Source organism: Budorcas taxicolor, chromosome 14, assembly GCF_023091745.1.
Source record: "Budorcas taxicolor isolate Tak-1 chromosome 14, Takin1.1, whole genome shotgun sequence".
Classification (NCBI taxonomy): domain Eukaryota; kingdom Metazoa; phylum Chordata; class Mammalia; order Artiodactyla; family Bovidae; genus Budorcas; species Budorcas taxicolor.
In genome coordinates, this window is record NC_068923.1 from 88,531,897 (window position 1) to 88,547,958 (window position 16,062).

General features: G+C 37.7%; 1 protein-coding gene across 1 annotated transcript in view; it reads right to left on the reverse strand.

Annotated features, from left to right (window-relative positions):
- Positions 1-16,062, reverse strand: part of CNBD1 (cyclic nucleotide binding domain containing 1) — a 490,840-nt gene that overhangs the window by 169,150 nt on the left and 305,628 nt on the right. Inside the window, exon 8 of the mRNA XM_052651586.1 lies at positions 15,065-15,076. Within this exon, the coding sequence (XP_052507546.1) occupies positions 15,065-15,076 (12 nt within the window). The remainder of the gene's footprint in view (positions 1-15,064; positions 15,077-16,062) is intronic.

Genomic DNA, 16,062 nt, shown 5'->3' on the forward strand with positions numbered 1-16,062 from the left:
TTCTAAAGTCTTTATTTCTCCTTTATTTTTGAAGGAAAATTTTCCAGGGTACAGAATTATAGATCAGTAGGTTTTTTTTCTCTCAACATTTTCAACATTTCACTTCACGCCCCTCTTGCTTCTGTGGCTTCCAAAAAGTCAGATGAAATTATTTATTCCTCTGTATACATAAGGTTCCTCACACACCAGGGCACTTTTCAGAATTTTTTTATCTTTCATTTTCTGTAGCATGAAAATAGAATGCCAATGTGTAAAGCTTTTTTGCTTTTGCTTGTCTTTTTTGTGTGTGGGAGGGTATTTATCTTGCTTGGTGTTCTCTGAGATTCTGAATCTGTGAGTTTCACTCATTGCTTCAATATTCCTTCTGTTCCTTTCTCTTCTTCTTCTCCTATTATTTCCATTGTATATGTTTTGCATACTTTGTAGCTGTCCCATAGTCCTTGAATATTTTGTTCTTTTGTTTGTTCTGTTTTGAGTCTTTGTTCTCTTTGCTTTTCGATTTTGTAGCTTTCTAATAAGACACCAAACTCAGAGATTCTTTCCTCAGCCATGTCCAGTCTGCTAAGCTTATCAAGAACATTCTTGATTTCTATTACAATGTTTTGACCTCTAACATTTCTGTTTCTTTCTGGTGATTTCCATCTCTCTGCTTACATTGTCCATATGTTCTTACATGCTGTCTACTTTATCCATTAGAGCCCTTAACACTGTTTTAAATTATTGGTCTGATAATTTCACCATTCTTCTCATGTCTGGTTCTGATGCTTTTTATATTATATTTTGTCTCTTTATGTTATATTTTTACCCTTATGCATGCCTTGTAATTTTTTTTCTCTTGATGCCTGGACATGATGAAATGGGTAAAAGAAAATCACGTAAAAAGACAAGGTTTGGGAGAGAGGAGACGTTCTACAGTCCATAGGCTGCGAATATGTCAGTCTTTTAGTAAAAGACTGCCCTTGGGCTGTGAATTTCACAAGTGTTTCTTAGGGTTTTTCTTCCTTCCCACTTATATGGAACAGGATGGCTAGACTGGGCTAGATTGGATATTTCCCTTTCCCCAGTTCAGTTATACTCCGATAAAACTTCATCACGTTAGGCTCTGGTTAACCAGTTTTCCCTAAGGTCAGGCTTTGTTAAGAAGAGCAGAGTGCTGTGGTGTATTTAAAAATGGCTTCTCCCCTGCCCAGAAGCCCAAGATTTTTCTCTGATATTTACTATGAAAAACCTAGGCAAGATCCTGGAGCTAAATCTTACAATGTTATAAAGGCCCCCCGAAGACTGAGTTCCTCTGAAGATTTTAACTGAGCTGTCTGTACAAGGCTTCCAACAATTCATCAGAGTTCATATTTTTGTACCCTAGCACTGGTTCCCAAAGAAGTTTCGACTCCTGAGCCTCATTTCTGGTAAACCCTGACTCACTGTATTTATCTGTCTTCAATCTTGCCGGCTGTCGTCTGGCCTATGCCCTCCCTTTTTTATGGATACAAGAAGAGACGTAGATATTACAGTCTGCACGCTTTTTTACTTTCAAGGAAAGAGTGGTGGCTTCCCAGCTCCTCACATGTGGAACTGCCCTTGCTTACTTTCTAGCTCTCTGTGAAATAGATGACATTATCTAGCTACTGTTCAAGAGTCTTAAGTGACTTTTCCCTAGATTCCTGTAGCTCAAAAGTAATAACACAAGGATTATACCCCAGGTCTTTAGACACTAATTCTTTCCACATTTAACATATTTCTCCTCCTCTGTAGATTTTAAAATACATTTGTGACTATTAATCCTTGGTTGAATGAAATTAAAAGGCAAAATCAGTGTTAACCTATATAGCAACTTAAAGAAAGAAATGGCAACATATTCCAGTACTCTTGCCTGGAGAATTCCATGGACAGAGACCACAGTCTGTGGAGTCACAGAGTCGAACACGACTGGGTGGAAAAAAAAAAAAAATAGTAGAGCCTTTTCTTCTGCAGAATATTATTGCATCACTATAACCTATAATACAATCTACAATCCCTGCTTGGACTGTAGTTGATTAAGCCATAATTAATACATATAGGATCAGATAGTAAATGATCTGCTTATTCAATGCAGCAGAGATTTTTTTAAAAACTGGTCATTGGAATATAACCAGGAAGAAAAATAATTATTTTTATTTCCTCTAAAGGAAAACGTCATGTAGTAAGTTGATTATAGTATAAGTTATTGACCATTGATTATAACAAATTAATTTAGTTAAATAATCTGGATAAGGTGAAGAATACAGAAATTGGGGTTTACTTATTTATTTATTTTTAATTTTAGTCTCTGGGTCATTTTCCATCTATCTCAGGAATTTTTTTCTCAGTTTTTTTGACTGCCTCCTCTTTCTGCTTATACTGGGTGAGTGGAAGCATTTCCAAGATTAGTTCTCAGGTCTCTGCTCTACATATTAGACAACACTCAAGGAGATCCAACCAGTCCATTCTAAAGGAGATCTGTCCTTGGCGTTCTTTGGAAGGAATGATGCTAAAGCTGAAACTCCAATACTTTGGCTACCTCATGCAAAGAGTTAACTCATTGGAAAAGACTGATGCTGGGAGGGATTGGGGGCAGGAGGAGAAGGGGATGACAGAGGACGAGATGGCTGGATGGCATCACGGACTCGATGGACGTGAGTCTGAGTGAACTCCGGGAGTTGGTGATGGACAAGGAGGCCTGGCGTGCTGCAATTCATGGAGTCACAAAGAGTTGGACACGATTGAGCAACTGAACTGAACTGAACTGATATCTTAGAACTCAACACTAATGACATGATATCATCACTATTTGTAATATTCCTATACCACTCTCCATTTCTGACTACATTTGTAGTACTAATCACATCTCAAAGTGCCTACTGCTCATGTCTCCATAAATAAAATACATGTAAAATTCATAAAGTAAATGTCTACCCTAATTTAGACATCTTTTCTCTATTTTGTTTTATGTATGATAAAATGTTTTTACTGATGACACAGAATCTTTCAGTTGTTAACATCCTTATTTAAGCAAATTCTTATTCCCTTTTAATTTCCATATGCTTGCAATTCTCATGACTGCTCAATTCATGTTTAATATGCTGTTATTATCTCATTGTCCATAACTTTCATCATTACTACGTTAATAGTATTCATGTATTTTCATTACCTGAATTTGCCCCCTGGGTACTTAATTCTGTTCATTAATTCTCTCCATAGTTCTAGTTTGCCGATCTATTTCTGATTCCCTGCCATAATATTCATATTTCTGAAACAATTACTTCCATATTTACCTTGTTATCAGTCAGGGGAGAAATACCACAGTAATATTAAAAGAATTTAATGAAGAAGCTAATTAGGATATAGGGGGATCAAATGTGAGCATGTATTATCCAGGGGCTAAGAAAGAAGTGCACAGGCATCCTCCCTAGGCCTGAAGAGGGAACCCTTGAAGACTAGCTGAAATGTGTGTGTGGAGAGGTCCACTGAACATGCGCTGTGACCTTCAGGTGGGAGCTTCAGCTAGTGACACTGCAGAGCGGGAATCAGGGAACAAATACTCTGACCTCTGCTCTCCTGCTCTTTCTGGTCTCCATGGATTGAATCCAATTGCAGGCCTGTGGGCAAAAGAGCCCTTGGATTTAATCCCTACAAGCTAGCCTTGGGGTGGAACGTGAAGAGTAGAAGGCTAGAAGGTGACTCTGGGGAGTAAGGGAAAAGGAAAACTATCCAAACTTTGTTGCCTTAGCTTTTCAGCTGATTGTTTAGACGCCCTTGGACATCTGGTTTCGTCTTACCTTTTCACTTTGTCTTTACTTCTTCTTTAGCTCTGCCCTTTATCCATTTACCATTGAATCTTCTAAACTTCACAGCTGCCAGGTATATGTGTATTTTCATATCTAAATCACTGCTCAAAATAGGGTTCTTCACACATACACACAATATGTGTCCTCTCCCTTACTTTATAATCAAATCTTGTCTTTTAAAAGTTATCACAAATTCCCCTTTTTCAACAAGCATTATTTGACACTGAACCCATAGTGTCTCACCTGCCTCTGAAATTCTGTAGAACTTCTTTGTCCCAGTTATTTAGCACCTTATAAAGATTATCTCGTGTTGTCATATAATTTGTATGTGTACATATATTGAGCCCCCAGTCAAATTATAAACCCTTTAGAGGCAAGAAATGTTCCTCTAAGTTTCTCCATAACACCTAAAAAAGTTTTATAAATATTGCATATTAGACTTCAAATTTGAGAACAATAACAATATTGAACTCATTGTTTTTTCAGTACTCAGCAGTCGGTACACACACAACATGGATGCTTAATTAAGGTTTGTTGAATTAGCAGTATTAAAATAACCAATGAAAGAATAAATTACGTGCTTCTATTAACTTATTCTCTAGGTAAAATAGCTAATTGCTTTTCTGATTATAAGATGTTTACAGAGTGTAGCTATGAAATTGTCTTTCTTTGTGTAAATATAATAGTTGAAATAAAAACATAATTGATTTTGAATAATGTTAAAACTCATTATAATAACAAAATATTGAAAGTCAACTATCATTGTTTGATATTAAATAGTGAATCAATTTCATAGAATTGGATAAAATGAAAAAGTATACTTTGTTTCATGTTTAAGTAAAAACACACAAAAAAAGCTTTTTCCTTTGTAAAATCTGGTATATCGTGAATCACAATTGAGCCATCAGTTCAGTTCAGTTCAGTCGCTCAGTCGTGTTCGACTCTTTGCGACCCCATGAATTGCAGCACGCCAGGCCTCCCTGTCCATCACCATAGCTGTCATAAAAATGAATAACTCTGGTTATAAGAGCATAGAAAAACTAGAAATGAATGTCAGGAGGAACACCAGGGATTTAATCTAATTTAAATGCCTTTATGTATTTGCTCTTCCATAAAATATACTCACATTATTATCAATTTATGTGGAAATACATGAATCTGCTCATCAAATGTTTTAATCAAAATGGATTCCACAAGGATTATTTTCAAATCACCAATTGAAAAATAGTTTCTGAAAAGAAAACTTATTCAGAGGTATAATAATAGACAGATAAGTATAGAAGTTCTTGATGTAAGAGATGGGAACCAGTCCACATGGGAGCATGAAGGGTTATATCCCAAACTTCTGATTGTATATGGTGGTCTTCAAATGACCAGAGTACAGTTAGAAAAACTGTGTGATTGAACACATTTACAGCCATCTGCTGTAGAGATGCACCATAGCATTTGGAAAGAATAAACGCTAAATTGCACCTAGACAGAAGTGGTCATTTCAGCTCCTAAGAAAAACAATCTCATATTACAAAGGCACCAGTCATGTTCAATGCTCAAAATATTAGGAAGACAATACCACAAAAATGAAGGTACTGAAATTACACTAATGGTCTCAAGGGTCTTGTTTTCATGGAGAACTTTGTCTATATATGGTATCTATGTCTATTTAGCATCCTTGCCTGGGAAATCGCATGGACAGAGGAGCCCAGTGGGCTGAAGTACATCGAGTTGCAAAAGAGTCGGACACAACTTAGTGACTAAACAACAACAGAATTATTAAAAGGTTTTGCATAATGCCAAACTAACTTCTGAGAATTTTGTGTCAGAAATTTATACATCTGTTCAACAGCACTTCCCCACTCCTGCCTTGCTTGCTGACAGAAACCTGGTTTCTTTAAGGCATGAGGTTTCAAAGTGCCTGGGGATTATGAATTAAGCCCATGGTGCTGAAAGCTGATTGTTCTAAGCTAATAGGGTGATAAACTCACCCTTATCAATTCTGAGTTGAAAGATGGACTGTCTTAGTCCATTCAGGCTGCTGTTACAAAGTGCCATAGATTGTGTGGCTTTTAAAAAAGATATATTTATTGCCCATAGTTCTGGAAGCTGAAAGTCTGAGATCAAGGTGCAAGCATGGGAGTGAAAGCTTTCTTTTAAGTTGTAGAATTCTTGAATTCTTATATGATAGAAGACAGTTGAGAGGTCTCTCCAAGCCACTTTTGCAGGCTCAGTATCATTCAAAGTGCTCTACTCTTATAACCTAAAGACCCTACTTCGTAATACTATCACCTTGGGAGTTAATATTTCAGCATATGCATTTTGAGAGAATACAAACATTCAGACCACGGACCTATGACCCTGTCTTGCCAGTGAGATAAGAGTGGAGGTTTGTGCCACCCAGGCTTTTTGTGGAAATGTTTTCTTCACTAATGAAAGGACACATGCTATGCCATCCCATGTCTGGAAGAGTGAACACAATTGAGGGAGAAAGGCAGCATTCTAAGAATGGCAGGACAAAAAATGGCAAGGACCCAACAGAAGCAGAAGAGATTAAGAAGAGGTGGCAAGAATACACAGAACTGTACAAAAAGCCAATGATCTGGTTAGCCATGATGGTGTGGTCACCCACCTAGAGCCACACATCCTGTGAAGTCAAGTGAGCCTGAGGAAGCATTACTATTAACAAAGAGCGTGGAGGCGGTAGAGTTCCATCTGAGCTATTTCAAATCTTAAAAGTAAAATAAAGTAAAAATAAAAATTAAAAAAAAAGAAGAAAAAAAGAGATGCTGTTAAAATGCTTCACTCTGTATGCCAGAAAATTTCGAAAACCTAGCAGTGGCCACAGGACTGGAAAAGGTCAGTTTTTATTTCAACTGCAAAGAAGGGCAATACCAAAGAATGTTCAAACTACCATACAATTGTGTTCATTTCATGTCAGCAAAGCTATGCTCAACATCCTTCTAGTGAGGTTTCAACAGTACTTGAACTGAAAACTTCCAGATGATTTAGAAAAGGCAGAGGAACCAGAGGTCAAATTGTCAACATCCATTAGATCATGGAAAAAGCAAGAGAATTCCAGAAAACATCTACTTCTGTTTCATTGACTACGCTAAAGCCTCTGACTATGGATCACAGCAAACTGTGGAAAATTCTTTAAGAGATGGGAATACAAGCCCACCTCACCTGTCTCCTGAGAAACCCATATGCAGGTCAAGAAACAGCAGTTAGAACTGGGCATGGAACAATGGACTGGTTCAGCTGAGAAAGGAGTACCTTAAGGCTGGATATCTTCACCCTGCTTAGTTAACTTATATGCAGAGTGGAGGTGGTGGTTGTGGTTTAGTCACTAAGTTATGTCTGACTCTTGCAACGCCATGGACTGTAGCCTCCCAGGGTCCTCTATCTATGGGGTTCTCCAGGCAAGAATACTGGAGTGGGTTGCCATTTCCTTCTCCAAGGAATCTTCCCAACCCAGGAATCAAACCCAGGTCTCCTGCATTGCAGGCAGATTCTTTACTGACTGAGCTACAAGGGAAGCCACATCATGCAAAAGGTCAGGCTGGATCACAGGCTGGAATCAAGATTGCTGGGAGAAATAGCAACAACCACGGATATGCAGATGATACCACTCTAATGGCAAAAAGAAAAGAGGAATTAAAGAACCTTTTCATGAGGGTGAAAGAGGAGAGTGAAAAAGCTGGCTTGAAACTCATCAAAAAACTAAGATCACAGCATCTGGTCCCATTATTTTATGGCAAATCAAAGGGGGGAAAGTGGAAACAGTGACAGGTTTTATTTCCTAGGGCTCCAAAATCACTAGGGATGATGACTGCAGCCATGAAATTAAAAGACACTTGCTCCTTGATAGAAAAACTATGACAAACCTAGACAGTGTATTAAACTCCAGAGTCATCACTTTCTTGACAAAGGTCTGTAGGAGAACTCTTGAGAGTCACTTGGACTGCAAGGAGATCAAACTAGTCCATCCTAAAGGAAATCAACCCTGAATATTCACTGGAAGGACTGATGCTAAAGCTGAAGGTCCAATCCTTTGGCAACCTGATGCAAAGACCTGCCTTACTGGAAAAGACCCTGCTGCTGGGAAAGATTGAAGGCAAGAGGAGAAGGGGGTGACAGAGGACCAGATGGTTCGATAGCATCACCTAGTTAATGGACATGAGTTTGAGGAAACTCCAGGAAATAGTGAAGGACAGGGAAGCCTGGGACACTGCAGTCCATAGGGTCACAAAGAGTTGGACATGACTTAGTGACTGAACAACAATAACAAAATGCAGTTAAAATAGTAAAAGCAACAAGAGAAAATAGACAAATAATATACAAGGGAACTCTCATAAAGTTATTAGTTGATCTCTCAATGGAAAGTCTACAAGCCAAAAGGAAATGGCATGATATATTTAAAGTGATGAGAAGGAAGAAATTACAACCAGGAATACTTTACCAAGAAGGACTTTTATTCCGATTTGATAGAGAAAACCAAAAGCTTTGCAGGCAAGCAAAAGTTAATAGAATTCAGCGTCATCAAACCAGCTTTGCAACAATTGCTAAAGGAACTTCTCTAGATAGTAAGCACAAAAGAAGGAAAAAACCAACGAAAAATAAACTCAAAACTTTTAAGAAATGGAAATAAGATCATTCATATCAATAATCACCTAAATGAAAATTGATTAAATGCACCAACCAAAAGACAAAGACTGGTTGGATGCATGAAAACATGTGCATGTATGTACTTTTCCCTAAAACATCACTCTACCTAACCTCCCAAATTCTATGTAATTATTTTACATTGTTAGGTTAATCATGTTTCCAATATGACTTGCAAATGTAATTGTCTTTTATTTTTTGTCTATTGATTGTGAAAACTGATAAAATGTATTTTTCTACTGTGGCTAAGTAACTATTACTCATTTTAATACCATTGTATCATGATTTGTCAGTAGAAAATGATAGAATTCTATATCACTAAAGCTAACATTTAATAGAAAAATCGGTAATCATTTTTCAAAATCCAGATGCGTATAACAATTATCTTGGAATTTTTTGAAAAATGCAAACGCTCAAGTATTGTTTTTTTCTCCAACACCCCAGGTTGGTTCTAATGAGCAGCCAGGTTTAAAAATGACTGGACTATATAATGATCTTTATTCTTATCTAGTTTGTCTCACTCTTTTAAATTTCATTTTCCACGCTGTCATTTAATTTAGTTAATGTTTTCCAAGTTCTCTTTCTCATTTTTGTTGTTTTTTCCTCATGTAGTAGAAAAACTTTTAATATATTTAAAATAACATACTTTTTAGTTAGCATATATTTTTGCATAACAAAAATGTATCACATGTGGTTCCACTGGTCTGTACAAGTATGAATAGAATGCTAGATTTCTAATTTATATTTACTCAGAATTTTGATATATTTCCATTCATTATGGCATCTAGTATTACTGCTAAAATCTAGAAAGCTTATTATCTTAGTCATTTAAAAAACTAATTGAAAGAGGTCTGAAACTTCTAATCCAGTTCTGAGGATATAAAGAAATACTGTGCTGTTAAAAAAAAAAAAAATAGGATATGACACAGTATTACTAATATTTGAGAGTTTGATATTGAAACTCTAAAAATATTAATTTATCTACTAAAAGTAATTATAATATATAGCAAAAATGTATGTTACTTTGTTCTGTATTTCCCAAGTTAATCTCCTATAAATGTGTCATCATACTATCATAATTAAAAATACCATATAGGCTGCATAATTTTTACTTTTTCTAATTTATTTTCAAACAATAGTTTGTTTTCTGTGATTTAAGGTTAGTTTTTAGTTATACCACATATTTTAACTGTGAAAATAGAAGGTCACTACATGATAAGAAATACCTTCATGTTTTAAATCCATCACAAGCTATTTATCTTGAATTTTTAAACGACTGGAGAAATAATTGTATGTTAAGTTCCCATCTTTTTTGACTGAATTTTTGGTTTTTAACTTTTAAATAATCTAATATTTACATTTCAAGAACAAAATACGGCACATATTTTAAATTTAGATAAAATAAATGCAGTCCATAAAAACAGCAGCAGTACATACAAGTTAAATTTGATTCATTTTTATTGAACATCTTAAAAGTTTATGGAATACTAGGCATCAGAGAAATATAAACTCCCCAACCTCAAGGAAGTCACCTTAACCTGGGGAGTTGAGATAGGGGTTCAGAAAGACCAACGTCTAAGATAGCAGAAAATCATCCAAGATAACCCCTAAATGAATAAGAGTCGGAGGGGATCAGAAGTCTGGATGAAGAATGCATCCCTGACAAGTATTTTGATATGGAGAGGCAATAAAAAGGAAGACAACCAGCTTAGAGAACAGCATACCTAGAAGATTAGGCAACTTGCACTTTCAGAAATCTGGAGATCTGGAAATTAAATATTCTGAAAGACAAATTCTTTATGCTTATTAAACATGACTTTGTTTTAGTCTTCAGGATATCCCAATATTCTGCTTGCCCTATAGCTTAAAATTATTTGGAATAAATTACCATTTGAAAATATTGGTTGAGCTTTATTCTGGATCTAGAGATGAAATTGCTATTCAACTATCATATTAAAATGATGTATTATTTCTCCAGTGGGAGCAACCTTTTATCACTGCTTCCAAAGTCCCCCCAAATTCATCCAAATATCTGATGAAACTTGAAATGTTTTGGAGACTAAGTAAGATCCTCATGGCTCAATTACCCTCAGGTATAAGAAAGACACAATCTGCTGATAACACAGATTAGAACTATTTAGCAGTTGGGAGACTGAAAACTCAGGATTCAATGATCATCAACTGATTAACTTGCTCAAAATATGTTTCAGTTCAGTTCAGTCGCTCAGTCATGTCCGACTCTTTGCAACCCCATGAATCGCAGCAAGCCAGGCCTCCCTGTCCATCGCCATCTCCCGGAGTTCACAAAGACTCACGTCCATCGAGTCAATGATGCCATCCAGCCATCTCATCCTCGGTCGTCCCCTTCTCCTCCTGCCCCCAATCTCTCCCATCATCAGAGTCTTTTCCAATGAGTCAGCTCTTTGCATGTGGTGGCCAAAGTACTGGAGCTTCAGCTTTAGCATCAGTCCTTCCAAAGAAATCCCAGGGCTGATCTCCTTCAGAATGGACTGGTTGGATCTCCTTGCAGTCCAAGGGACCCTCAAGAGTCTTCTCCAACACCACAGCTCAAACGCATCAATTCTTCGGCGCTCAGCCTTCACAGTCCAATTCTCATATCCATACATCACCACAGGAAAAACCATAGCTTTGACTAGATGGAACTTAGTCGGCAAAGTAATGTCTCTGCTTTTGAATATACTATCTAGGTTGGTCATGACTTTTCTTCCAAGGAGTAAGCGTCTTTTAATTTCATGGCTGCAGTCACCATCTGCAGTGATTTTGGAGCCCAAAAAAATAAAGTCTGACACTGTTTCCACTGTTTCCCCATCTATTTCCCATGAACTGATGGGACCAGATGCCATGATCTTTGTTTTCTGAATGTTGAGCTTTAAGCCAACTGTTTCACTCTCCTCTTTCACTTTCATCAAGAGGCTTTTTAGTTCTTCTTCACTTTCTGCCATAAGGGTGGTGTCATCTGCATATCTGAGGTTATTGATATTTCTCCCGGCAATCTTGATTCCAGCTTGTGCTTCTTCCAGGCCAGCGTTTCTCATGATGTACTCTGCATAGAAGTTAAATAAGCAGGGTGACAATATACAGCCTTGACGTACTCCTTTTCCTATATGGAACCAGTCTGTTGTTCCATGTCCAGTCCTATCTGTTGCTTCCTGACCTGCATATAGGTTTATCAAGAAGCAGGTCAGATGGTCTAGTATTCCCATCTCTTTCAGAATTTTTCACAGTTTATTGTGATCCACACAGTCAAAGGCTTTGGCATAGTCAATAAAGCAGAAATAGATGTTTTTCTGGAACTCTCTTGCTTTTTCCATGATCCAGCGGATGTTGGCAATTTGATCTCTGGGTCCTGTGCTTTTTCTAAAACCAGCTTGAACATCTGGAAATTCACGTTTCACATATTGCTGAAGCCTGGCTTGGAGAATTTTGAGCATTACTTTACTAACGTGTGAGATGAGTGCAATTGTTCAGTAGTTTGAGCAATCTTTAGCATTGCCTTTCTTTAGGATTGGAATGAAAACTGACATTTTCCAGTCCTGTGGCCACTGCTGAGTGTTCCAAATTTGCTGGCATATTGAGTGCAGTACTTTCACAGCATCATCTTTCAGGATTTGAAATAGCTCTACTGGAATTCCATCACCTCCACTAGCTTTCTTGGTAGTGATGCTTTCTAAGGTCCACTTGACTTCACATTCCAGGATGTCTGGCTCTAGGTGAATGATCACACCATCATGATTATCTTGGTTGTAAAGATCTTTTTGTACAGTTCTTCTGTGTATTCTTGCAACTTCTTCTTAATATCTTCTGCTTCTGTTAGGTACATACCATTTCTGTCCTTTATAGAGCCCATCTTTGCATGAAATGTTCCCTTGGTATCTCTAATTTTCTTGAAGAGACCTCTAGTCTTTCCCATTCTGTTCTTTTCCTCTATTTCTTTGCATTGATCACTGAGGAAGGCTTTCTTATCTCTTCTTGCTATTCTTTGGAACTCTGCATTTATCTTTCCTTTTTCCTTTGCTTTTTGCTTCTCTTCTTTCACAGCTATTTTTAAGGCCTCCTCAGACAGCCATTTTGCTTTTTTGCCTTTCTTTTTCATGGTGATGGTCTTGATCCCTGTCTCCTGTACAATGTCATGAACCTCAGTCCATAGTTCATCAGGCACTCTATCTATCAGATCTATTCCCTTAAATCTATTTCTCTCTTCCACTGTATAATCATAAGGGATTTGATTTAGGTCATACCTGAATGGTCTAGTGGTTTTCCGTACTTTCTTCAATTGAAGTCTGAATTTGGCAATAAGGAGTTCATGATCTGAGCCACAGTCAGCTCCCAGTCTTGTTTTTGCTGACTGTATAGAGCGTCTCCATCTTTGGCTGCAAAGAATATAATCAATCTGATTTCAGTGTTGACCATTTGGTGATGTCCATGTGTAGAGTCTTCTCTTGTGTTGTTGGAAGACGGTGTTTTCTATGATCAGTGTATTTTCTTGGCAAAACTCTATTAGTCTTTGCCCTGCTTCATTCCATATTCCAAGGCCCAATTTGCCTGTTACTCCAGATGTTTCTTCACTTCCTTCTTTTGCCTTCCAGTCCCCTATAATGAAAAGGACATCTTTTTTGGGTGTTAGTTCTAAAAGGTCTTGTAGGTCTTCATAGAACCGTTCAACTTCAGCTTCTTCAGCGTTACTGGTTAGGGCATCAACTTGGATTACTGTGATATTGAATGGTTTGCCCTTAGATGAATTTATTTAGTCATGAGGTTTATTCATTGACACACACACACAAAAAAATACTTTGTGAATTTTGACTCTATTTTCTTAGCAGCTCCTTATAAACACAGAGAATGCCTTCCCTAAGTTATTCTATCCATTTATAATCTAAGCATTTCAACCTACTTTCTTTATATTTTGACTGCAAATACTACTAAGTGAGGTTGCTCAGTCGTGTCTGATCCTTTGCGACCCCATGGACTGTAGCTGACCAGGCTCCTCTGTGCATGAGATTTTCCAGGCAGTTGTACTGGAGTGGATTGCCATTTCCTTCTCCAGGGGATCTTCCCAACCCAGGGATCGAACTCAGGTCTCCTGCATTGTAGACAGAGGCTTTACCATCTGATCCCTGGGTCGGGAAGAGCCCCTGGAGAAGGAAGTGGCAATCCACTCTAGTACTATTGCCTGGAAAATCCCATGGACAGAGGAGCCTGGTAGGCTACAGTCCATGGGGTTGCAAAGGGTCGGACATAACTGAGCGACTTCACTTACTATTGTGTAATAGTTATAACAAAAATGCATTGAGCCCTTTATTTTGGAAATCAGTTTCATCAATCATCTTACTTAATCTTCAGAAGAGTAGTAAGAGGAGGATATTAATAATACTTTGACTACCTCTAAATCTATTTTACAAATGCAGAAAAAGAGCTTTAGAAAAATTATGGAACATGTCCAAGGTCAAATGACTAGTAAACAGCAGGGTCAGGATTCAAGCCTACAATTGCCTCATATCAAACTCTGTGCTTTTGTATCATAATTTTCATTATTTCAAACTGCACTTACAATTCCCCTTATTCTTTATCTTCTTTCTCTAACTGTGCACTTTCTTCTTAATATGGATGTGTAAGACTATCCTATACATCTGGTTATCAAACCAGTCCATCCTAAAGGAAACCAGTCTTGAATACTCGTTGGAAGGACTGATGCTGAGGCTGAATTTCCAACACTCTGGCCACCTGATGCGAAAAACTGACTCATTGGAAAAGATCCTGATGCTGGGAAAGTTTGAAGGCAGGAGGAGAAGGAATTGACAGAGGATGAGATGGTTGGATGCATCACTGACTCGATGGACATGAGTTTGAGCAAGCTCCGGGAGTGGTGATGGACAGGGAGGCTTGGTGTGCTGTAGTCCATGGGGTTGCAAAGAGTTGGATGCGACTGCACGACAGGGCTGATGCATGCTGGCAGGCATACAAGAGAGTCTATAGCATTGAGATATATAATTATGTTTTGTAAGTAGTGAAATGGAATTTTGCAGATTGTGATAGCTGTAACTAGATATATACTGCTAAGTCGCTTCAGTCGTGTCCAACTCTGTGCGACCCCACAGATGGCAGCCCACCAGGCTCCACCATCCCTGGGATTCTTCAGGCAAGAACACTGGAGTGGGCTGCCATTTCCTTCTCCCATGCATGAAAGTGAAAAGTGAAAATGAAGTCGCTCAGTAAGTGTCTGACTCTTCATGACCCCATGGACTACAGCCTACCAGGCTCCTCTGTCCATGGGATTATCCAGGTAAGAGTACTGGAGTGGGTTGCCATTGCCTTCTCCAACTAGATATATAGATAACTAGAAATAGCAAAACTAAATTGCAGACAGAAAGCACACATTAACTAGCAATGATAGCAATACAGAATAACCATAGCAAACAAGGACAAATGTGAGTTTCAAGATCATGGGTTAGCCAAATATCCCTGTTAGAAAACTGATTAAGCTTCCATATGGTCTAACCAATGAATAAAAAGCAAATTCCTAATGAGCTAACTACTAAACTGAAGTAGTACATGCTAGGAACCTGTCTCAAAACAAATGGGAACACAGGAAGGAAGATCTGTGACATGATTTGGAGGCAAGGAAGTAGAGGATAGGGAAAAACAGAATTGTCTCTGTAATGTATATAAGCTTCTCCTCCCAAGATTATAGCTTCTGAAAATGTTACTCAAGAAGCAGAGATTCTCCAGTGGGAATGGAAATGAAAATACCTCGTTCCTGACACAATGAGTAAACTCACTGCTGCTGAAGACCAGCTGAATGCATCACTTGAGAAATGATGCTTCCAGTAGGATTTAATTTGGTGGAAAACTTTTAGGAAGTGTTTAGGATATGGATTGACTCCAGCCTAACAGTCATGATAAAAGTTGGAAGAGAGTTAATTATCCTGCAGTATGAATCAGTATTCTTAATATTTTTTTCTTTATCTAATTCAATTACATTAAGAGTAATGATGAAAATGAAAGTCGCTCAGTCATAGCCAACTCTTTGTGACCCCATGGACTATACAGTTCATGGAATTCTCCAGGCCAGAATACTGGAGTGGGTAGATTTTCCCTTCTCCAGAGATCTTCTCAACCCAGGGATCAAACCCAGGTCTCCTTCATTGCAGGAAGATTCTTTCTCAGTTGAGTCACAAGGGAATCCCAATAATAATAATACACTATTATTTATTAAACCATAGTCTATGTCAGAAATAGGATGATGAACACAATTCAAAACATATTGGATACAGTAAAAGCAATGCTCAGAGGCAAGTTTACAGCAATACAAGCCTACCTAGAGAAACAAGAAAAACATCAGACAAACAAACTAACCTTACACCTAAAGCAACTAGAAAAAGAACAACAAAACAAACTTAGTAGAAGGAAATAAATCATAAAGATCAGACTGGTTATAAATAAAAAAAATAAATGAAGGAGACAATAGCAAAGATCAATAAAACTTAAAGCTGGTTCGTTGAGAAGATAAAATTGACAAACCATTAGCCAGACCCATCAAGAAGAAAAGGGAGAGAAGAGTTGTATCAATGAAATTAGAAATGAA